A 24,593-nucleotide genomic window follows, 5' to 3' on the forward strand; every position below is an offset into this window, starting at 1 on the left:
TCAGACTAATCTAGGGTTATAAACATGGCAGCCCAGCCCAGAACATGAGTGTTCTAGAGTGTTCTGTAAACATTTAAAGAGATACACTAGATGTTAGATACATATGCTGAAGCCAGAAACACTGCTTCTGATTGTGAAAGTATAGCATGCATGTGTATGTACATTGTATAATTATTACAGTGATATGGTCTAATACTTTTACAAAGGACCTTGAATGGTTTATATAAAAAGGCCACAGGTCATGCTTGGCACAAATTAAACTTTTACACCATTAATGCTGGAATCCTGCCTGCTGTTGGCTTTACAGAACATGTTATCTGTCAACCATTAGCATAAAAGACATGGGGAGATCAGCCATACAGTACAGGAAATGGGTCAGGGGAACCATTCTAGGAGCAAAACAAAAAATGCACAACACCAGGCAAGAATGGAGAGTGCCCGCTGAAGAACATAAAAGCTGAATGAATACGAATAATGTGATTTTGAGTTCTACAGTTTAAAAAAGACCCTGCACTGCCTAACACAGTGCCAAGGAAATAATAAAATAATGAAAAATCAAAGGGATCAGGGTGAAAGCCTGAGCAGGGGGAGGTTGGTGCTGCAGCGATGCTCGTTAGTGCCAGTGATTCACCACTAGTGAACACTCCATCGGTCCCCTAGGCCACCACCTAAGACCTCTACCACGCAAGTCAAGCACAAGGTTCCAACCAGCGTCTGTTTCCCCCTACATACGCTTCAGGGAGACTGGAATAAATCCCCATTGGCAAGCTAATATTAAACCGCCCACTTAGGTTAGCACCCTTTGCATGGTGAGCTGTCCAAAGGAAAAGAAGAGCACAACAGCTATGAAATCCAACATGCGCGGAAAAATCTAGTAGACGTTCACGGAAAATAAATATGAGCATCATCCAAACGTTGGCATGCGCATACAAATCCAGAGATGTTTCCACACTGTGAAGCATTCTGTTAACAGCCATTGCAGATACCGTAGAGTTGTACTCTTTAGACACTCACAGGGAGAGTTAGCACTAACACTATGACTTTTTTGCCCTCATATTTATATTCATTAGGCCCTCTGGTGACTGGAGTTTAACACACTAAATCATGAACATGTTTTGAGCTGCATTTAAAGGCTCGCAAGGACAACATATCTGGTCCAAGGCTCTCATAAAAAGTGCCATTGTGTTTTTGCTGAAAATATGCAGATTAATGCAGACACATTAGCAGTAATTAATACATTTTTGGAACACAGTATACTTTAAGGGACATTGTAAGGTACCTTAGTCCTGATTTGACCAGTCTTGTAAGATATAAATACTGGGTTACTTTACTCTTGAAAGTCCATGTATTGTATTTTTACCCTTAACAGTCTGCTCGTTTACTTTGGCTGTCAGACTATAGCCAGCAATTTTGCAGTAAACTGACAGATGACTCAGTATCCCTTTATAGTTATGAGCTGTTTGACATAGTGAGCCAGTGATGTAGGCAGGGTTTAAGTATGGGTAGGCCGTGTGTTTGTGTGGGCTGCAGACGGTCAGTGTGTGAGTGCCCCAGTCCCTTAGACGGTGTTTTATCTAGTGAGCACTGCTGTATAGGACAATGAGATATCCAACACATCCACCATGTTTTCCATCCTCAGCTTCTAGTTTGTTTTCTAATTGGATTGGCTGCAGCTGCTTCTCTAGGATGTTCATTTCTTTTATGAGAAGTTTTTTTTTTCCCATTTCCTGCTGTTAAAGGGAGAAACAGGAAAGGGGAGGGGAGAGAAAGAGAGAGAGAGAATGAGAGAGGGAAATAAGGAAAAAGATATTGATATTGATATTGATATTGATTTTTAGAATACACAGCTAGAAGATATTTAAGCTATGCAAAATAAATTATTCTATTATTATAAAGAATTCTACTTTGCAAAAATATCTAAAGCCAAAACATCTAAAGTCAAGGTGTTGGCCTAGCAGTTCTAGCAATATTAAAATATTCTACTGCCAGTACATTATATATTTACATATTGAGTAACTCAACAGAAGCAAAATACAGTGATATTGCAGTGTGAAAAACATAATGGTGAAAATATGAAATCATCAAATCATCACTTGTTATTTTTAAGTTGAGAGTTTCAGGAATTGTGTCGGCCTTTCCAAGTTTATGTAACCCCTACCACCCACTGTTGCATATTTATAGCTGTCAGAACTCAGTCTTGCTAAATGCAAGTCAACACGACCTTCTTTTAAATCTCTACAGTCACGAGCTTTTTTCTCATTTCATCTGCTTTATTCCCCTTTCTGTGTATGCATTTCAATGTGGCCACTGAATAAAAATTAACAAAAGATTCACTTTCACCCTTCTGCTCTTCCTTACTTTCTCTCTCTCTCACTTTCCTCTTTCACCTTTCCTGATTTCACTATCAACTTCATATTATCAAAATTCTAGTGCCTTTTCCTGCTGTAATTCATACAGGCTAGAATTACTTGTCAGCTAAAGCCTTTGATCCGATAGATACAACATGGTACTTACAGCCCTGATATCCTGTCATGTATATTTATATAACAAGAACAATAACACCAGTAAGCATAATCATTTCAATAAAAACATTAATCTTATTTACAACAGCCTGCTGTAGAAGGAAGTGGCCATGCTCAATGCAGACTGTCATTACAGAACCAGTGGCCTCATTCACCTTGCAGTTGAAGCTACAGTGTCATCTTTGGATAGGAAATTTACAGTTGCTATACATCTTTTTCAAAACAACTTCCTTCCTTACAGTCTCTGGCCGCTATATTAACTACACTTATCCTACAGGTGGATTTCATTTGTGTATTTTTTATATTTGTATATCTGTAGCCATACAGAGTTTCTGGGAACACTATGCTGTGCATCACTAGTCACCACCATTTACCGGATATTATTTGCATGGTAGCACATGAGATATAGATTTTAACTGCACATACAAGGTGTTTTTTTTATAATTAAATGCTGAATGGGGAGTGTAGATGGTACAATTCATTCATGCACTCTGTAGTTTAAGAAACAAAGGTCCATCCAAATTATGTCAGGCAAATACAGAGACTTTAAGCTGTGTTTCTGCCCGGAACAGCTGTCTGAAACCTCCAGATTAGTGTTCAACATCCAGAAATACCATTTGTGGCTCTCTGTGGACTCTACGGAAGGTAACTAGTTCAGATAAAACAAGCAAACATTAGTTCAGATAATTCCAATATGCATAATACATGTTTGGATGGAACAAAACTGGTCTTGATTAAAAAAAAGATCATTTAGAAGGATTTTTTTTCTGTATTACTCCCTGGCATCAAAATAAAAAGCAGGATTTTTTTTTTTAAGTCTCTATTAAAAATCAGGCCACTCAGAAACAAAATTATAGTCACAAAAACAATGTCATTTAAATTATTGCCAGTCAATTAGATCTGATATATTTAACTGAGGCTTGGAGAGGTTCGAATGATGTTTCAGCTTTCTGCATTCTATTTGAGTTAAAAAATAGGAGGTGTATTAGCCACTGTCTTTTGAAACAAATTAAGCTACAAAATCCATTGTTAGTAGAGAAACGCTGTCTCACAGGATCAAGTACAAAGAATTTGGTTCACATTCTTTCCAATTGTTACTTGGACAGATCTTCAACACCAATCTACTCAAGCTTGAGATCAGGTTGCGTCCACACAAATCAAAGCAATGACAAAAGCTTCTTAAGAGCTCATAGCACCTCCTAGTGTGAAATCCTCAGCCTGCTATATGTGAGTAAGGGAAGAAGTGAGTTCCAAACCAGGACCGTGTGCTTCACAACAAAAACAGATGCTACTAAAATAGCATTTTGGAAGAATGAACAGCTACTGTTAAGACATGAAAAAATGACATGAAAGAATGTGGGATGTAAGAATATGGAGAAAAATTAAACTAACAGTATATTGTGAAACCCTCTAAATGCTTTTAGTAAAATTAATAAAGGCAGTGTATTGTGGTATTTCCTTTGAAGTCTATTATGTGTGCCATGGCATTTGATTGGCTCAGCAGCACCATTTAAAATGCTCTTTGGAATCAGACTCACAGACTCACTGCCATACTGCCATAAGGCCATATTTATTTCGCAGTAATACTTGTATGTTTTATTTGTTTTTAAAGCTATTAATGCAGTAGTATTTTATACATCAGAATGTCTAACTGAATGTAGTTCACAACTGTGTTTAAGATCATCAAACAAAGGACTGCTTTCTGCCCCAAGACCCAAATGCAAAAGAAATTGTGAGACTGCTTTTAGTGATTATTAATTTGGTGAATTCATCCTACAACAGAACCTCAGGAGCTAATTTAAAAAAAAAAAACAGCTTAAAATTAAAAGATTAGGTACTTGTTTGTTTACATATCATGCATGGAGTACCAATACGGGAACTATTGCAAGCTATTGGTCTAACAGCAAGACTATGGATAGACAGTGAAGACTGTCTCTTCAGATTTGGAGACAGGGAGGCACTGAGAGTAGACGGGCATCTGAAGGCTGGCATGAAGGTAGCCAAAAACAAACTACATCTCATTTTACCAATAGCTCTGGCCTATGGAACATGCAGCAGGAGATCCAGGCAACTGCTGACTGTTGAAGCACTGTCCATAGTTGGAGTAACTGTAAATGCCTCCCTTCTAGAAGAGCTTAACACATTTGATCACTTTGAAAACCAGCCATGCAAAGCAAACCTGTGAGAACTCAGCATTTTCCCTAGCAGATTCATTTCTCTTTCTGACTGCAGGTGAAGTTACACACAAAGCCCCTGAACCTGCCTGCCTCCCAGAGCAAGCACTGAGAGCATATACCAACTTGCTGCCTACCACTCACTGACATCTTCAGTCTCTTCCTGGCTGAAATCAAAGTTCTCATATGCTTTAAGGCCTTAACTATCATTCCTGCACCTAAGAACACCACATTTATATAACTCAATGAGAATCCCCTTACACCTATCTTAATAAAGTTTACAGAGAGACTGGTCTTAGCATGCATATATTAATAGCAGCACACAGGACAAACACCTGTGTGCAAACCATGCAGACTGACCCACTAAAGATGCAGTGTCTGGTCATTCACATATCACCAGCAAACCGAGGAAATCAACCACCTCTGTCAGAATGTTGGTCATAGACTTCATCTGAGCATTCAAGGCCATCATTCCGTCCAAGTATTTTTAAGATTGTAAATCGGGGAATCAGTAACACCCTTTGCAGCTGAGCTTTGGATTTCTTGACTGGCTGACCTCAAACTGTCAAGCTGGGTGACTATACTTACATTAACAGCATTTGGCACATGCCCTTGTCCGGAATGAGTTACAGAAATGCTTTGTAGTCTTTAAGAAAAGCATATCCTCATGCTAGCATAGGTAGATAAGTGTCAAGAATACTACCAGTCTAATGCATTTGCTAAAATTTGAAAGAGGACAAAGTTTTTTAATGCATATTTAAGTGAACAGTGACTCAGTGAAGAGGTGATTCTTCAGGCTTCATTTGAAAACAGCCAGTGTCTCTGCTGTGCCTAGTGGAATGGTGGTTCAATTCAAGATGTACAAGAGGCTCGAAGGCAGCGCGGTGCAAAACGGGGATTATTTATTGCTTTTAGCACTTTAAATCAGATACAAATTGCTATTGGGAGCCAGTGGAAGGAATGCAGCAAGGAGGTGACATGGAAGAACTTCCGGAAGTTGAAAACAAGATGCGCAGCTGTATTCTACATGAGTTGCAGGGGTCTGATGGGGGAAGACCTAGTAGTCCAGTCTCTACAAAGGACAAGGGACTGACCAAGCACCAGACAGGCTGCCATGGAGTGAAATGGCCAGATTTACCTGATGTTGTAGAGGAAGAACCTGCATGACTGACACAAGTTAGCAATATGAAGAGAAAATGAGGGTTGGCTATCTAGAAGTTACCCCAGGGTTGGGCGCCTTGTCAGTTGAAGTCGTCCAAGAGTTAACGAGCTCTCGAGTTCTTGACGTGGGGAGGCATATCCAGCGATGTATAACAGCTCAGCATTGCTGCAGTTTAGCTTCAAGTGATGAGCTTCCATCCATGAAGAGATGTCTGCAAGGCATGCACCTCCTCCACACTCATCGTAAACACAGTCTGCCCCAAGGCTGTGTTCTCTCACTCCTGCTATACACAGCATACACCCACAACTGCACGCCAAGCATGACTCATCCTCCACCAACAGGTTGGCTGATGACACAACAATAGTGTATCTCATCACTGAGGATGAGGAGGTGTATAGGAAGGTGAAACACAACTAACACAAAGCAAAGCGATGAAAATACAAGGAACAGAGCACGCATGTCCTTTAGCATTGAGGGGACAACTGTGGAAAGAGTGAGCAGACTTAAATTCCCTAGAGTTCATACAGCTGATGATCTCTCCAGTACAGCCAACACCTCTCATTTGGTTTGGGCATTTGGTTGTAATTCAGCACGTATTTCATGTTTGCCTTGCAGTGGTAAACTTTGAACTTTGAAAAATGACCAACATGCCTCCAGTTCCTACTGACCAGCTGCATCATGCTCAGTCAGTCAGTTACTGCTGCAGACTGTAAATCTCTTCAGGAGCTAATGAAAACTGCTCAGGTCTTAGAACTGCTCTTCCACTCATATTGGACACGTAGCATAGAAGATGCCTTAAAACCCCCAGAATCATCACCTCAGGTGCCTCCCACTCAACCTGGAAAGGGTTATGGAAATATCAGAGTATAAATCAGCAAAGTAAAACAGTTTGTACCCCCCTGCTTTTTGATGCCATAACCCTGACAATAAACCAAACACTTTCAGTTATTCAGTACATTTGTGCATATAAATGCTGGCAATAAACTTGAATGGAAATATATTTTCTTAGCGTAGCTTTTAGATTTTATGTTTACATTATCATTTCACATTGTTTTTATTAGTAATTATAATTTAATCATCTAATTGTTTTGTTCAGTTGTTTTGGTCAATCAGTTTTTTGTAGTTTTCTTCTTTCTGCTCTCATATGATTTGCTTTTATTTGTTTTTTTTCTTTGTAATGCACATGGAGCTGCATTTTAATGCATGAAAAAAATACCTCTTTTTTTTTTCCTCAGGTTACATATTTCGGAACTGCACTGAGAATGGCTGGAGTGACCTGTACCCATCTCATGCGAATGCTTGCACAACTGTAGACAACCTGACCGAGAATGAGGTGACAACTAATTCCACCGGATTCTTTCTGTTATTAATCCATTTATACAGGCTTACTACATCTGCCAGTTGCTGTATAACTATTGTTCTTAGAATTCAGTACATTTTACCAGCTCATTTACTCCTTTGGATATTCTTTAGTTTCATTTTCTCCATCATACATTGGCTGACAGAACTGATGCATAAATTCAATAGAGAAATCCAGAAACGGGTGTGGGTCAAAAACACCATGAAGACTGAACAAGCAAGTTTTCAAAACACTAATGGAAAGTGAAAAACTCGACAAACCAAGAAGTGGTCTTAAACAGGCAAGCCATCAGGACCCCTCAGAGTTGCAGGCTACTAAGTAGTGGCAAGTTAAGAGTAGATAACAGATATAATTGGTGACTCGGTAACAGAGGGACTAAAATACAATGGAAATAATTGATAACAAGGTATAGGTGCAGACAATAGTGTGACGAACAAAGGGGGATGTGGGGTTGGGGGTGCAGAATTCTGGTGAGACTGTCCTCTGGTGGCCAGTGGTGGTATTGCCTAGAACTGTAGTGACATTGAGATTGACACTGAGCAGCATGGTGGTTTGGTGGGTAGCATGTTTGTTTGTCAGTGCTAAGGGTGCATGTCTCTGTGTGGGTTTCCTCTGGGGTCTTTAATTTCCTCCCACAGTCCAAAAGCCATGGAGGTTAGGTAAAAATTGGTTACCCTAAAATTGAATGTGTGTGTGTGTGTGTGTGTGTGTGTGTGTGTGTGAGAGAGAGAGAGAGAAAGAGAGAGAGAGAGAGAGAGAGAGAGAGAGAGAGAGAGAGAGAGAGAGGGAATGCCTGCATGCCCAGTGATGGATGGTGCTATGTCCTGGGTTGTTCTCTCTCCCTTTCCTGTTCCTGATGTAGTCCCCCAGGGGGCTGTGGTTTCTGGTTGAGAATGTGCTGTGTGCATTTGGCTGCTTCTCACTGGTGTGTTGACTGGATGTAAAATTGTTGTGTTGTGTGTTGACTGTGAAGTGTCCTTGGGTACTGAGAAATGCGCTATATAAGTGTAACATAATATCAGTGTGAGAGTGCATAACTGGGCACACGGGGTTTTCATCTCATTTAAATGGAATGGCAGGACAAAACAGAGGGAGGGAGGGGCAGAAAGAGAGAGAAAGAAAGGATAGGCAAAGCAACGTTTCTTAGCCCAACCGCCCCACTATTCCTCTTCTTTGCACTCTTCTTTTTTTCAGTCTCCCTCTTTCAACCTCTTTAGGGGCAAATTGCTGAATATGCAATCAAATGCTAATGAGAGCTTTAGAGATGCTGTCTTGAATTAAGAGGATGCTAATATGCTAATCCTTAACACACACTTGTACACACATGTAAACAAACTGACACTAACACTTACACAAGTCTGGGCACATATGAATGCATGTACATGTGCACATACACAAAGACAAATAAGTATATGTACACATGCTCTATGGTGAACATATTAGAGCTAAGAGTGGAACATGCCATTAATGTGAACAAATGAATTAATGTGTCCGAATTGGCACACAAGAACCCTATACACCCTTTCTTCCTTGGTAGGTTTAGTTTTCTCCATCTTTCAGTAGAGGGGATATATTATAATAGAGGAACCTAGAGAACCATTAAGGGTGATCGTGGACTAATTTATAAAATTGTGTGGAAAAGCTTGTTGAACCTGAGCATGTGTGACTATTCTGCTTTTAATATACATTTGTTGCAGGTGTTTTTGAGGGGCACAGAATAAAACACAAAGACACATGAAGAACAAGACACATTTGGAACTATTTACTGTTCCACACTCATTTGAATGTTGTGGGTAGTGATGTGTCATTGCTTTCCACTGGAGAATGCATGTTAACATACAAGAAGAGTTAGGCACAGCCAGCCGAAGCTATCTGGCTACCAAAAAATAAAACATACTATGCTGTATTGTTTCCAAAAAAAGTGCCTCATTGCATTGAGTCTCTTGAATATGAAAATACTTGTGGTTTTTTTGTTTTTCTTATGAGTCAGTGACCCATATCCATTTTCCATATTTCATAGGACATTGTCACTGGCAGACTTTTTCTTTGAAAATATGTAATTTATGGGTTATGTTCTACAAGCCTTGGTTGTTTTATGTGATCATCTTGTAAAGCACCAGAATATGATGTGCACCAGAATTTCCCCTACAATGGACATAGTACTAAAAAGGCAAAACAAAATCTGAAAAATGGACTTCTGCTTTAACCTTTTATTTAGTTGAGGCCAGTATGCAATACATTAAAATGAATCATCTGAAAACTGCAGAATTTGTGCAGAACTGTATTGTTATATCATCTCAGACTATATTAGAGGCAAGCTGAACTGAGCAGACTCTGCTGGGTTCTCTTCTTTCTAACTCTCGGTTCTCTTGCTCTCCATTTAGATGACATATTATTCCACCTTCAGACAGGTCTACACTGCAGGCTATGCTACCTCTCTCATCTCCCTCATATCGGCTATCTTTGTCTTTACAGCCCTCAGGTACTGTAAGGAGCATCCCATCTGAATGTGAATATAAAAGAAACCTGATCCACATTGGTGGAGTATGACTGCTAAAGCAAACTGAAAACAACATTTTTATCTACTGTTTGTTGGTACTACTCATATATTAAGAAGATTCCATCCATATCAGCATAGATCGAATTTCTTTCTTGCAATTTGAAAATAGGAAATTCCACTGCACGAGGAATTATATCCACATCAATCTGTTCTCCTCCTTCATCCTGAGGGCCAGTGCAGTCTTCATTAAAGATGTTGTCCTCTTTAGTGATGAGGACCATGACCACTGCAGTATGTCTACAGTATGTCTCACACACAAAAAAACACATCATGCACATCATGCACATTTGCCATGTTAAGCTGTTTCCACAGTCAGAATTCAGCAGATATTGCAAACCATACTTGTTTGGATTGGAAATCTTGTGGAGCATGTAGATCTGCAGTGCAATTATCTTTATCTGTACAGTAAAGGAAGATTGCTCCATGTCAGTCATATAGAAAAATATTCGCGGTAAAAAGAAATGGGTTGTAGTAGTCAATCTCAAATTAAAGCTTACATAATTACCTAAGTGTTTATATAATGATTCAATGCAGATGCTTTGTACCATATTAACCCAGCTTTACGTCTTCCCATTGTGCACAGATAAGTCTTGATGCTTGACTCATTAATGTCATTGATTGAAGTAAGGAGAAGATTGGAAGAATGTGAACACGTTAGAGACTGTTAATTACCTTTAATGGATCATGCCAGTTTATGTGTAGAAATTAGGTGCTCTTACTATAACATCTCCCTAATCAATGTTTGATAGTGTTGTCTATATCTGCCTCTCTGTCTCACTCTTTCTCCCTCACACACACACACACACACGCTCACACTCACACGCACACACACACACACACACACACACACACACACACACACACACACACACACACTCACACACACACTCACACACACACACACTCACACACACACACACACTCACACACTCTCTCACACACACACACACGCACACACACACTCACACACACACACACACACACTCACACACACACACTCACACACACACATTGTCTTAGGCCTCATGCAAGGCCGCAGTGGCCTTTTTCCAGTTCAGCATCCTCGCTAACTATTTCTGGCTGCTGGTGGAGGGCATGTACCTGCAGACTCTGCTAGCTTTCACCTTTGTTTCCCAAAAGAAGTATTTCTGGTGGTACATCCTTATTGGCTGGGGTAAGCACATCAGAAATGTCCTACACTGTCATTTTTACATTTGGCAGACATCCTTATCCAGATGCTTACATCCATTAAACCAGCAAATAACAAAGGCCTCAGGAATGCAGAGTACATCTTTAAACCCTGAATAAATCCATGACCCTAAAAACCTAATTTGAACAAATACAAGTACAACTTAAGCATTATCTGGGTCAGCAGTGCCGAGTCCTGGGCCTGCAGAGTTTTGCCTTTTCCTACTGGAAAATACTTATCAACTAATTACCAAACATTTCAAGGCTGTGTTATGAGCGGGGAAATGAGTATATGAGCAGGAAGAGACTAAAATGTACACTGTAGGGGCATTCCCTAACCAGGTCTGGGAAAGAAAGATCTGCAAAAAGCAACACTTCCAACTTTTTTGTACTTCAAGATGGACAAGGTAGCTAGATATATAGCAGCGATTAAATCTATGTAATAGTAAAATTTTTCATATGTGCAGATCTAAACTATGCTTGACCTGAAGGCGATTTGCTTCTTGAATATGATTTTTTTTTAAAAACATGTTTCACAGCATACTGCTAGGATTGTTTTCTGTTGCTCAGCTGTTTGTTGCATCTCTTAGGCCTTCCAACAACAATATTGACCATTTGGGTGCTGGCCAGGAATTTCTATGACAACAGAGGGTAAGTGCTTCACCACTTCAAACTAACAGGGGTTCCACAGGTTTAAAGGTGCCATAGAATGTATTTATTCAGTATGTTTAAATTGTTCTTTGATGTCTATTGTAGTGGAAATCTAGAAATAAAGCATCAGAGGTGTAATTTGTCATTTGTGCTTTATTGCGAGCTTTTTGCTGAAAGGATCCAAGTCTCACTCAAGGTAGAATAGAGCCAAGAGTAAGGAGGTGGTCACACACTGAGTTATTTATACACAGTAAGAAGCAGGAAACCATTCTCGAGAGCATGAGGCCAACAAGAGGACAACTTCCCACAGAACGTTGTTCTTGAGAAGATCACCACACATGATGGCATGTTTCCTGTCACAGAGTTGAGGCATAACAGACTTCAGTTCACTAATTTTCCATCACACTATATAGAAGGTATATTAATTTATTTGGGGGAAAAAATGCCCAGCTGCAGTTTTCCATGACCACTGACAATCCTATATTTGGCCCTAAAATGATTTCTTTTTTTACAATCCTTTTTTGGTGGGCTAAGTCAGCTCTGCTCTGGTTGACTTGTTTATGGCAATGCACTATAATGGCTCAAAAACAAACAATAGATAAAAATCAATCAATAACTAATTAACTGTGAGTGGTGAACCATGGAGCATTTAGGCTTCCATCTGCATATGTATGAGCCTGCATCAGAGGATATTTCAGTTCTCAAACAAAACTGATTAACAGACTGACTTACCAAAAAGTTGTTTCCACCAGTTAATGTTAAGTAAGAGTGAGATGGGTTTGATATCTTCTGAGTTGTGTCTTGATTAAATAGAAATGACAAATTTACCTGACAAAGGGACTGACAAATATGCATCTTATATTGTAGATTTATGTGCCAACTCCAGCAATATCTTTGAATGAGACTGAATAAAATGAACCTCCATGTAAATAAGCTAGGTCATCAAACTGTTTAGAAGTTAGCTCTACTGTCTAGTTAGGGCAGATCTACTGTCTCGATAGGGCAGTGGTAGCTCAGTCGTTAAGGCACTACACTTCAAATTAGAAGCCAAGTTGTTTCTTTTGGGCTCCTAAGCAAGGCCTTTAACGCTCAGTTGCTCAAGTTGTTTTCAGTCATAACTGTAAGTCACTTCGAATAAAAGTGTCAGCTAAATGCCAAAAATGTAAATATACTTGCTTAGACCTTGCTAGTAGCTAACTATACCTATCCTAGCTAGCTACATGTCTTCAATCCTAACATCACAAAGCTTTCAGTGTAAGACCATGTGGATTCAACTGACAAGCTACTAGCTACTTTCAGGTTGTGGTCAGGTTGTGATGCTGATAAAGTTAGAACTGCCATTCTTCTTGGTGTCCCTGAGTGAAGCCTTCTTTATATTGTCTGAGGTTTAAGAAACTGAAGTTTGGGATCCTGTTAAATATTAATGTCAACCATGTCTGTTGCTCCATTGTCATTGTTTTGTTCTTCACAATAGCTGAGGAATTGTTGAAGTTTTGGCTGTGCAGGTCCATGATAATATTTGCTGGAGTAAAACTTGGGCTACAACATATTTTAATCCCTTTTAAAATATTGCTTGATGTTATTATGTATCTGAATTATTTTATATTTTAATAAATTCCAAGTAAAGCTAAACAAAAGTAGAAATACTAAATAGATAATTTAGGCTAATATTTGCTGGAGTAGAACTTGGGCAAATTTTAGGGGAATATTTATCAATCTAGAGTATCACGTAACAGTCTAGATTTTTTCAGTTGGTGCATTTTGTGACCCTGTTTTGCTTAAGTTTCATTGAAGGAGGTGACACCAGGGCACCTCTCCTTATCCAACTATACCAAGGTGAATACAGTTTTCCATTCTATGGCACCTGAGTGTTCAGCAGGGGGGGTTTTAAGCAGACACACATGATGTTCAAAATGATGTCAGCATTATACAAGTGTAATGCTTTGTTTTATATTTGTTCATGAATGTTAACTCATGAATAAAGCATGAATAATTGAAGTAGCATGAATAAATTTGCTGAGGGAATAGACATTGTTGGCTAAACTCAATGTTGAAGGTGCTGGGATGACACAGACATAGCCCTCAATTGGTGGATTATAAAAGGACCAATCACAGCATCCCTTTTGGTAAGTGCAATATGAAAGAGATGAGACCACGAAAGACAATTCCACCCTTCAGCATTAACTGATATGCTGAATACACTTCTCTAAGATTTGCAATGATCCATTTTTATTCATGTGGCTCTAGGGAAACTTCATCATCTTCATCAATGTAATCAGAATACTCGTTCAGAAGCTGAAGTCTCCTGGAGTTGGAGGCAATGACACCAGCCACTTAACGTAAGGCCTTGAGGTTTCCGACACAAGACACCTCGGACTCGTGAGACACACTAAGCCATGTTTTGGTCCTCGTTGTTAGATAATTGAACACACTCTAATGTGAAGTACATCATAAATAAGGTTCTGGATAATATTTAGATGCACAGAGTCACTGCTGAGGACTGCATGCTGATGAAGACCTTGTATGCATGTAGGAGGCTGGCTAAGTCCACTCTGTTCCTGATCCCACTGTTTGGCATGCATTACATGGTGTTTGCCTTCCTGCCGGAGAGCACAGGAGAGGATGTTCGCTACTACATCGAGCTTGGCCTGGGATCTTTTCAGGTTAGCCCCCTCGTCCCTCTAGTGTCCAGAAAAAAATAGGATCACGTAGAACTACTTTCTAAAGGGCAGTGCACTTTGCTGGATAATATTTAATCTCAAGAAACAGCAGTGTATGTACATTTCACTAACATGATAAAAGGAGCAATTTTGGTATTGTTTCTTTTTTTTTGCTGTAATTAATGTCTGTCTTTCGCTTTTCTTTTAGGGTTTTGTTGTGGCTCTGTTGTACTGTTTTCTCAATGGAGAGGTAAGGCACAAACTACTTCCTCACAGCCTGGACGTTATTGCAAATGTAATAATGTTACACGCAGTGTGTGTGTGTGTGTGTGTGTGTGTGTGTGTGTGTGTGTGTGTGTGTGTGTTTAAGGTGCAAGCAGAGCTGAAGAAGAGACTGTGGAAGTGGCAGATGCAGGGTTACCTGAGTTACAGTAAGAGGAGGCGGACCCTGTTTACAGAGAGCAGCACGATCACACAGATTTCTGTTCTAGAAAAACAAAGCCCCAAAGAGCAGGCTTCCAGTGAGCTCAACAACAGTATTTCAGCAGTTTGAAGCAAGGAGACGCTTAAACTCATTCACCTTTTCTGTCCATTTTGTCTCAGAAGCATCCCCTATCTCTGTAATAGTTTTGACACCAACAAAGAAATGAGACCATCATGAATATCATTAGTATTAGTGTTGTTAATGCTGTTAATATCTTTCATATGAAACAGCACAGATGACATTTAAAGTCAGGGATGTGACGCATACTCTCACAGTTCATATAATATGTTATATACAGAGAAATATTGCCATGTTCTCAGTGGTGGTGGTGTTTTGAGCAAATATGTAAACTTTAAATATTTTAACATTAAATATTTTTATTTTAAATTTGAAGATCTACATTTTAAGAGGGTATAACAGGTAATAATAGCTTATATAGTGGTTTTGTTGGTGAAATATTCCAGAGAGTGCCAGTCTGGTTTCTGTTTCCATTTTCTTCAGTGCACTGCCACCGATCTGTGTTCTCTGAGAAACACTTGCACAGTTCCAGTCTCTTCTGTTTCTTTGTATTGTGCACAGTTTCATCCAGTCAGTGTAAATGCATTTCCCACTCAATAGGAAACTGAGAGTTGTGTTTATAGAGTCCTTGTTCTTTGACCATCTTCACATAGCTTACCAAAAACCATGCTGTGTCTGCCATTTTTCAATTGTATAGGGAGTGGGTGAATGGTTCTTTTAGCTTTTAGACCATTTATGTCATCTTGTTTGTCCATAGTTCTTTGTTTCAGATGTCTGTTGTCTCATCACTCTGCTTTTCCCTTTTTGTAGGCTTGTCTTTGATGCTCATGAGAGCTTTGCATGGTGTACCATAGCTTTTATGATTTTACTGTCAAAGACTAGCAGTGTCAATTACTTTTATGGGATTTCTTTAGCGCTTTGGTCATACCGTAAATGTGAGTTGTTTTTGCTAAGTATTATATAAACCTGTGATTATTTTCTTAGTATGTCATAGTTCCATTTTTTTCCCCTTGCCCTGAGCTGCTAGCCTAATTTGAATTCTTTCAAAAATTCTTGTTGTTTCCAAATTGCTTACTGTGATTCTTGTAAGCTAATGATAGTGTTAATGTAAATCAACTCTAAAATAGACACCAAAGCTAAAAATGTTGTTTTATACACATTTAATTGACCTAATTCAGCTAAAATTAGAGGCCTGAAAAAGTGCTTTTATTCCAAAGTGATAAAATACATTAGCAAGAAATACCCAGACTTTACTATGACATTCATTTTTGAAGGCTCTGTACATTTTATGCTACAATTTGGGTTATGTCTGTGTATATATTTGTGCAGTTCTGTATGTGCAGTTATATCTTCCCTTCTGGAATGTGCTTTTGGCTTCAGCGAGCCAGTTTTACTGCCTTATAGGTCACTTTTGATATATAATTCTACTAAAAGCTAAATAATTGTATGTGCCCTTGGTGTTCATTTCTGTATTTGTATGAATAGCTAATTAACTATAAGGTGAAATTCTTGTGTGAATTTTAAATAAATGCAGCATATTGCACAGTACACTGGCCCTATGTGCACGCACACACACACACGCACGCACGCACGCGCACACACACACACCCACACACACACACACACACACACCAGAGTGGAGAAGCACTATGGGCCATACAAAGCTTTCTCTTCTTGAGTGGTATTTTCAATGCTTTTTTTCACTATGGTTCAAACATGGGTTGATTTTAACATCAATATATGTTTTTAAAAAATGTAGTTAATCAGAACATGTTTTGGTTTCCAATTATATTTTTACAGTTATGCATTGAAGCCACAATGTACATAACAAATAAGGAATACCACACCCATTAGCACTGCACAAGCTGCATGCTTAAATCATCACATACTTGACTCACACTGCGACGACAAGTGTGTAGGTTAAGTAGGCAGTGTTTATGTGGATATTTTGTTTATTGTGACTCTGTATGAAATACTATTATTTATATAGATGGGAAAAAGTAACCATACAGGATCCTTCTTCAAGATGGCCAGTACTATTGTTTTTAAATCTATGACATATGTTTGACTGGTTTTACAGATAACAGCATGACACCTATAGACTGTCAGCAAACATACTCTGCAACCATATCTGTTTAAAATTAAGAAACTGGTGCAGTTTGAATAGGATGAGTTTACAATGCAGTTCACATGCTGGTAATTAGTATTGTATGAGCTTCCCTTAGACTGATTGTTAGCTATTTTATCCCCATTGCTCCAGTGCAAAGATAAAAACAAAATTGTGGATACCAAACATGTTGGCTGATCAGCTTCATTTGTGGGAAGAGGAATATTTTGTGTATTATGGATTTGGCTTCAAAACTGTTGTCTTATATAATTCTGCCTTGAAAACATCTTACTCAAGAATGCTTTGCAGTGTATATATATCTGGAGCACTAGACTGTAAAGGTTCCTGTTTAATAGAATTAAGCTCTTCGCTTAAAATTGTTGTTAATTGGTTGTTGCTTAATGTTTCTGTAAATAAGATTACTCTGTTATAAATATTAATATAGATTACTGATACCTTATTATTTTCATCATGTGTAATTTAGATATTAAATCTACCAGTGTGACTTTCAAATACAAAGGTTCATTTGATTTGCAATAAATTACATTCCACACTGCATTTTTAAAGACTAAAAGACTATGTTAATATAACAATTTTAAAGGATTTAAAGTGTGCCGACTGACAGCAATGGTCAGATGGAAATAAAGAGAAACAGATTTGAATGGTAAATATATCCTAAATTTTTGTGCTTCAGTTGTTTGTACAGTTTGAATTTGCGATAAACAATTTAAATAAACAATTTGTTTCCACTTTCTTTTTAAAACACAATGCTTAATATTTAGTTTGACCTTGTTGAGGCATTTTTCAAATAAGTTTAAGATATGTATTTACTTATTAAATTTAAGCATATAAGTATTCACTTATTAAACTGTCTTTGTGTGTTTTCTGATGGGTTTTTAATTGAAAGTTAAGGGTAGCATAAATCACTGGAAAGCAAATATTGTTCCACTGGCTTCATATTGAACAAACAAACAAAAAAAAAATTATACACAGAAATGACAGAGAGGACAATAAGCGGAAAAGAGGAAAATTTCTGCAGACATGAGCATGTCAGTGAACTAAAACCTAAAACATCTGGAATCAGTTAAATCAGCTGGAATCAGTCTCTCTTAAATGCTAAGATACTAATACTTACTAAGCTTCTGTAATAACATTGATTCTCATTGTTTTGTGTTTGGATACCCGTAGTACGCTATGTTACCAGAAGTATTCACACTTCTGCCTTCGCACACATGTGAACTCACGTGACATCCCAATCTTAATCCGTAGGATTTAATATGTTGGCCCACCCTTTGCAGATATAACAGCTTCAACTCTTCAGGGAAGGCCTTCCAGAAGGTTTAGGAGTGTGTTTATGTGAATTTTTTTACCATTCTTCCAGAAGCACATTTGTGAGGTCAAACTCTGATGTTGGATGAGAAGGCCAAACTCGCTCATCCATGGCTTTATGGACCTTGCTTTGTGCGCTGGTGCACAGCCATGTTGGAACAGGAAGGGGCCATCCCCAAACTGTTCCCACAAAGTTTGGAGCATGAAAATTTCCAAAATCTCTTGGTATGCTGAAGACTTAACAGTTCCTTTCACTGGAACTAAGGGGCTGAGCCCAACTCCTGAAAAACAACCCCACACCATAATCCCCCCTCCACCAAACTTTACACTTGGCACAATGCAGTCAGATAAGTATCTTGAAATCTTGATGTTAAGATTTGTGCTATATTCACCAGCCTTAATATAAAGCATATTCCATTGTTTTTCTTTGTTTTTATTTTTTTGCCTGGAATCTGTGAAAAAACATGGCAGTATTGCATCCCTCAAAGTACTGGTCATTTCAGATGTACTCTTGTAAATAGTACAGAGGATGCTAGAGGGTGCTATGCTATTTTGGTGTGGCTATCTTTAACAATGTCTATAAATGCTTGTTGCAGCTCATTTGGATATTGCTGAAAACTTAGCAAAACCTTTGCTTCCTCATTCTGTTTTTAGTACCTTTTAAGGGCCTTCGGAAAAGTAAATATAAACCTAAATTGTATTTGTGAGTACTTAAGAACGCAACATGAATTGAAGCAAGTGTATGATGATCTAAGCTTGCATTTTGCACATGGATAAATGGTAGGTATAAGTGGTCCTTACTTGTTAGAAAATTTAGCCTCAGTAAAAAACTGAGGTAACAAATGTCTGACACCAAACATGTCTTGGCTGACTACATCTGGGGTCAAGGGAAATTTGTGCTGTTCAGATTTTTATACAATCTACAGCATTTTTCAATTAATCTTTTTTTTTTTTTCTTTTCTAGGCCATCTGTTTTTAATGAGACAAACGCTGTTCATGAGAGACTCTTATGTCAATTTCAGAGGCATTTAATGCAATTCAATGCATACAAAAATCTAGCATACATCAAAACAAAGAGACACTTTTAGCAGTAAAAATAGAAGATCAAAGGGAAAAAAAGCAATGTTTTGTTCACAGGAAGAATAAGATTAGCGGTGGAATTACATTAGGTAGTTACATTCAGTAATCACTGTCAAGTCACTGCTTGTCTGCAAAATAGTTGTTTTAGCTTATTCAAGTTATGTTTCTGAGCTTTAGGAGCAGAACACTCTAGATTTGCCAATGCTATCTCAATGTTCATTTAAAACAGAAAAAAACAACAAAAGTGATTATCTTATTCATTATATCATGTGGCACTATTGTGATTATTGCCTCTTTCTTTGCATGTTTCTATTGACAACCATGGATGTCTAGTTTTATTTTCTAAATACTTTTTTTCAATGTGGTTTTAGCATTTGCTTTCATTGAGGTATTGTTAGATGTGAAATTTGAAATGAATTCACATAATACATATGACTTTACATGTTATGAAAGAATGCCCTTTGTACTCTCAGTTTGCATCACTCAGTAATACATATTAAGCCCTATGCTCAGTGCTTACTAAATGACTACTGTAATGTTTTGCCAAGTGTCATTGTAAGAACTTTACAATGGCCAGTGAAGACACTAGAGCTGAAAGTTAACAGCCATGGAATACTGTGGTATGTACTGGTTGGTGAGATGGCAGTAGAATTTGGGGTGTGAAGGAAAGATATTTTCTGGACTATTAAAGCCAATACATTTCAGAACAGCATCTTGCAACATGCCACTGATGTCATGAAAATGACAGTCAGAGTTATCAGCAACACTTGCCTGAATCCATTCATAATTACAGCTTTTCTTCCAACATGTTAGATTCTAATTTGACAGCTGTGTTCTGAGATGAAACATATACTTCAAAACATCAATATAATCAGTGAACTACAAGTTTTGTTTGCTGAGAAAAGCACCAAATAACAGGAGATGCATGCATCAAGATTAAAGGCATCAATACTACAGGCTATACAGTTTAACAACACTACCAAAACACCAAAAACATTATTTTAGCACAGAAAAAATGTAAATAACTACCTATGTCGATACTACTACAGTAGCACAATACATAATATTGCACTTAAAGCAATTTCACCACATGTAGTGGGCCACAACAAGGTAAATGTTAATACTTACACTATAACTATTGTCTAGAACATTAGGTTCTTGAAATGTATTGATTGAATAATATTTTTGACATCAACATCCAAAGGAAACAGATACCTGTGGCACACCTCATATCAAAACATGACTTCAAAATGTTAGGTGTTGAGATCTTCATTAAAAGGGACATGACAGCAGGATATTATTGTAAGTATTGTACAACACAAAAAAGGTTTCAAGACACTCAATGTTTTGCTTCAAAAATATCTATCGAATCATTTGGATATAGTTGAATTACAATTTCATAGAATTTCATTGTTACAGTCATGTACAACTCCAGAAGATTCCAATAATGTACTGAAATGCTTAAAATGGGGGAACTTAAATACTGAAATCAGGGCTTGTGGTGCGGGGCTTAAAAAACTGGGGAACTTTGGGGAACTTTGTGGATGCTTCTGATGCTTCTGATTGCTTCTGATTACCAAACACACCAGAGAATGTAACAAGGGATCTTCCATGTATGTAAGATTATCAACTTTCTGGGCTGATATGAAAACGTAAAATATATTTCATTTATCTATTTAGTATTTCTACTTTTGTTTAGCTTTACTTGGAATTTATTAAAATATAAAATTATTCAGATACATGATAACATTAAGCAATATTTGAAAAGGGATTAAAATATGTTGTAATTTTACACAAGAATAAATAGTACACATATAAAATAATCTTTAATGTTGTATATGTTTCATCTTCTGTTTGTATTAATTTAAATTTAGCTTAATTTTGCAGTTTTTGTTTGTATATCATGGCAGTTCATTGTGTTGTGATGATGCTTTGTATAATATTGTTCATAATAAAAATTCCTAAAATTTATAAGGTATTGATTCTCCAATATGTTAAAGGTTACCAGCCAAAAAAAGTAATGATCTGTGGTGGTTTTTTATGTGTAATGTTAAGAAGGAAAATGTTTAATTATGCTGCATTAATAAATCTAATATGCAATATCCCACATTTAAAAATGTGATCCAATTTGGTGCACTATATCAAAAACATATACAATTTTTAAAAAAATGCTAATTTTATGCATTTCTCAAAGGTCAAAGGTCTAATTGTATGCTTACAAACAGAGCATGCATTCTCCAAAGGCCCCTTGGTTTTCAAAACGTCAACATTGTGAAGCACATACAGAGGACTTCTACAGAACAATGCGGTTCCATGTATTTGCAGTTTAGTTTTGGCTTTTCCTGCCTGTACATATCTTCCTTTTGTGCAAAAGGCACTTTCAAGATTACCTCAACCTTCTGAGGATCCCTGTTAGACCTCTGAAATGACATCTGCTGCAAAGCTTCCAGAGCCTTTGCAAACAAGTACGGCAATGCAGGCTGTATAGGGTGAAAGATCCAAATATGTTTATTAATTTTGAATATAATGATTGACAAATGATTTTATTTTACTATATTTGAGTATAAAGATTTTTTATGTTATTTTAAGTATGATGATGAAGCTATTACTCTGGTGTGGTATTATGTTAAGTGGTTATCACATAGATATTATCACAAAGTAACAATCTAAAAACTTTATATAAAAAAATGTCATATCCATCTTAAAATTAGCTGAATTTCATGAACATGAAGAAGACATTTTTCATTTACACATCAATAATTTGATAATTTATTTGATGTAGCTGAAGCTACATTGTATAGACAAATGATTTTAGCTGTCAAAGGTATCATGTCTAAAAATATGACCCCAATGGTTTAAAGAATTGAAAAGGATGAGTTGAAGTTAAATTCATACAAACAGTACTGAATTAACCACATGAATCAGAATCATGAGGTGTTTTGCTTTTTGCTTGCTTTGGTGACATTGTCTGTACTAATGTCTGTTTGAAAAAGCCACCTAGTAATTTAAAATACCAGTGACATCCATTCACATTGTACTCATCATAACGGTAATTATTCCGCTGAAGTAGACGTCAAAGCTTTAGCCAATGTGATCAAAGAACACTACAAGTCCCATTTTTTTCAGATGTGGCTACTAAAAACGCACTTTCACAGTTCTACACTAATGGACACACTTCAGTTTGAATATTGAGGGCTGGAAAAGAAAACCCTTTAAGCTGCTTCTCCTCTCAGTTCTCTCACAATTTTATTGGCAGTGCAAGTCACATGAGTGTGTCTTCTCTCTGCCTTAAGAACTCTTAAAACTCTCTTCAAACACTGTGCTTAAGATGTGATATACCAATAAATTATGCACTGGGTTTCTGAATTTTTTCACACAATTGTTTTTCCCTGCTTGTTGATGAATATTCTCTCATTAATTATTTGAGAAGTGGTATTTATCAAGAAGACCATATTATTCTAAGCAGGATGGTGTAGCCTAAGTGAAAGAGCACTTGAAAACATCCACTTTGCACATGCAGACAGACTAGAATAGGATAAATTGCAATGGGATAAATGAGCTTTACGAGGTCAGAAGTTCATCTTGTTCACCTCATATTTTTGTACTGTATTCAAATCAGATAGGGCCACTTTCCTGGGCATGGTTTAAGCCTTGTCTTGGTTTAAATTGCAGTTCACTACTGAAAGACCCTTTTAGTCTAGTTTAGGACTAAATCCTGGGATAGAAAACCAGTGCATGATGTATATATCCAATTTTATAATATTTGTATTTTTGGAAATGTGCGATTTATTAGGACTGATGTGGTAATGGTATATACAAGAAAATATCAATTTCTTTCTCCTTTCCATAGCCCTCTGAATTATGGATTCAATTCTTCACATTCTTCACATTTGATCAGTATAGACTGCCGTCTCTTGGCAGGTTATCAATAGCTTTTGAACTAAAGGTCATGTAAGGGTCATGGCAGGTCATCAACAGTTTTTCTATTAAGGGTCATGAAACATTCATGCAGTTTTTTATGTGCCTAAAGTAACACTGTTGACGAATGACCAGGCCCATCAGATTTCCATGGCTCACTGGATTTAACATGAACATAAACCAAGTCGGTGGTTCTGAGCTGAGAGAGGCTCCTGCAAGTTCCTCGACCACTAGAGGCATGGGGTGTACCGGGGTTCAAAAGCACTTCAGGAGCTCACTGTTGTGATGACAGACACCAAGTATAGGCTTAGCCCCGCCCAGTGCAAGCTCAAACAGGTGAGGACGCAGAAAAACTTGGCTGTGGAGTTGGACTACTATAGCACTAGGTGTGAAGAGTCTGACTCTGTGGCTGCAGATCGGATAGGTCTGCTCAGGGCGCCTGCAGCTCACGTGGCCGGCGTCTCCGCCTGCAGGCTGGACATGCGGATCTGTGAGCTGCTCTTACTGAGGATGGAGAGCTGTGTGCCTCCATTCACGCCGCTGCTCGCTAGGGACGGGTGCCGGTGCTTCAGGTCCACCGCAAAGTAACGGTTCACTGTCCAGCTCCGCCACTTCCTCTTGATTTCTGACTGCACCTTGGAGAGAGAAACTTGACAGGGTTACCATCATCAGGAGAAGGGGTGCTGGATCTATCCACTAATGAGATCATCTTAAAAAAAATTTTTTGGAAACATATAGGATATTATGCTTTAGATCTTATAGAGCTTCAAGCACACTGGTTTTCCAAATGTTTTTTTCTCATCCTCAAACATGTTTCATTTTAGACGGAATATCTTCGCAGCTTAGAAGTTTTTTTTTCATATAATACTTTTCATATAATGCCTGATTACATTTACATTAACATTTATGGAATTTGGCAGACACTCTTATCCATAGCGACTTACAAAAGTGCTTTGTCATTTTCTCATTTACCTGCTCTCATATTATTAACCGAAGTGAATACACATGAAGACTTACTTCTCCGTTAAGGAAACAGTACAGCACAGCTACAACAAATCCCTGGCAAGACATGACATTATTTAGTAAATAAGTATTTTTTACACTTCTTGTTAATAACAATCACATATTAAAATGTTACTTATTAGTGTACATTATACCATACTTATTTGATTTAAAAAACTCAATTTGCATCTTCATTTGCATCTGCATTTGTAGAATTTATTGAATATAATATAAATACCGTACACCTTACAGAATTATGTGAGATCTAGTTATTGGAAAACACCTCAAAATGATCAGGCAGAATAAAGGAATGCTCCAGCACAACACCTAAACACATATTTTTATTCAGCATTCAGAGTAGTTTACAATTATTTTTTT

General features: G+C 37.7%; 2 protein-coding genes across 3 annotated transcripts in view; one reads left to right on the plus strand and one right to left on the minus strand.

Moving 5' to 3' along the window:
• The window catches only part of ghrhrb (growth hormone releasing hormone receptor b), a 33,174-nt gene extending 15,488 nt beyond the window's left edge, over nucleotides 1-17,686 (plus strand). The window contains exons 4-13 of one of the 2 annotated variants that reach the window (XM_027024090.3): nucleotides 7,094-7,191; nucleotides 9,603-9,700; nucleotides 9,888-10,020; nucleotides 10,799-10,952; nucleotides 11,557-11,617; nucleotides 13,674-13,743; nucleotides 13,865-13,956; nucleotides 14,151-14,280; nucleotides 14,486-14,527; nucleotides 14,648-17,686. In XM_027024090.3, the coding sequence (XP_026879891.2) occupies nucleotides 7,094-7,191; nucleotides 9,603-9,700; nucleotides 9,888-10,020; nucleotides 10,799-10,952; nucleotides 11,557-11,617; nucleotides 13,674-13,743; nucleotides 13,865-13,956; nucleotides 14,151-14,280; nucleotides 14,486-14,527; nucleotides 14,648-14,830 (1,061 nt within the window). In that variant the 3' untranslated portion in view covers nucleotides 14,831-17,686. Of the gene's footprint in view, nucleotides 1-7,093; nucleotides 7,192-9,602; nucleotides 9,701-9,887; nucleotides 10,021-10,798; nucleotides 10,953-11,556; nucleotides 11,618-13,673; nucleotides 13,744-13,864; nucleotides 13,957-14,150; nucleotides 14,281-14,485 lie in introns of both variants that reach the window. The other variant, XM_081718371.1, reaches the window with a different exon arrangement.
• A 1,536-nt stretch (nucleotides 17,687-19,222) lies between these two features.
• Nucleotides 19,223-24,593, minus strand: part of adcyap1r1b (adenylate cyclase activating polypeptide 1b (pituitary) receptor type I) — a 32,577-nt gene continuing 27,206 nt past the window's right edge. Inside the window, exons 13-14 of the mRNA XM_027024099.3 lie at nucleotides 24,231-24,272; nucleotides 19,223-23,848 (exon numbers count right to left, since the gene is read on the minus strand). Coding sequence (XP_026879900.1) covers nucleotides 23,660-23,848; nucleotides 24,231-24,272 — 231 coding nt within the window. The 3' untranslated portion in view covers nucleotides 19,223-23,659. The remainder of the gene's footprint in view (nucleotides 23,849-24,230; nucleotides 24,273-24,593) is intronic.

This window comes from Electrophorus electricus, chromosome 7, assembly GCF_041902795.1.
Source record: "Electrophorus electricus isolate QZ-2024a chromosome 7, ASM4190279v1, whole genome shotgun sequence".
NCBI lineage: Eukaryota > Metazoa > Chordata > Actinopteri > Gymnotiformes > Gymnotidae > Electrophorus > Electrophorus electricus.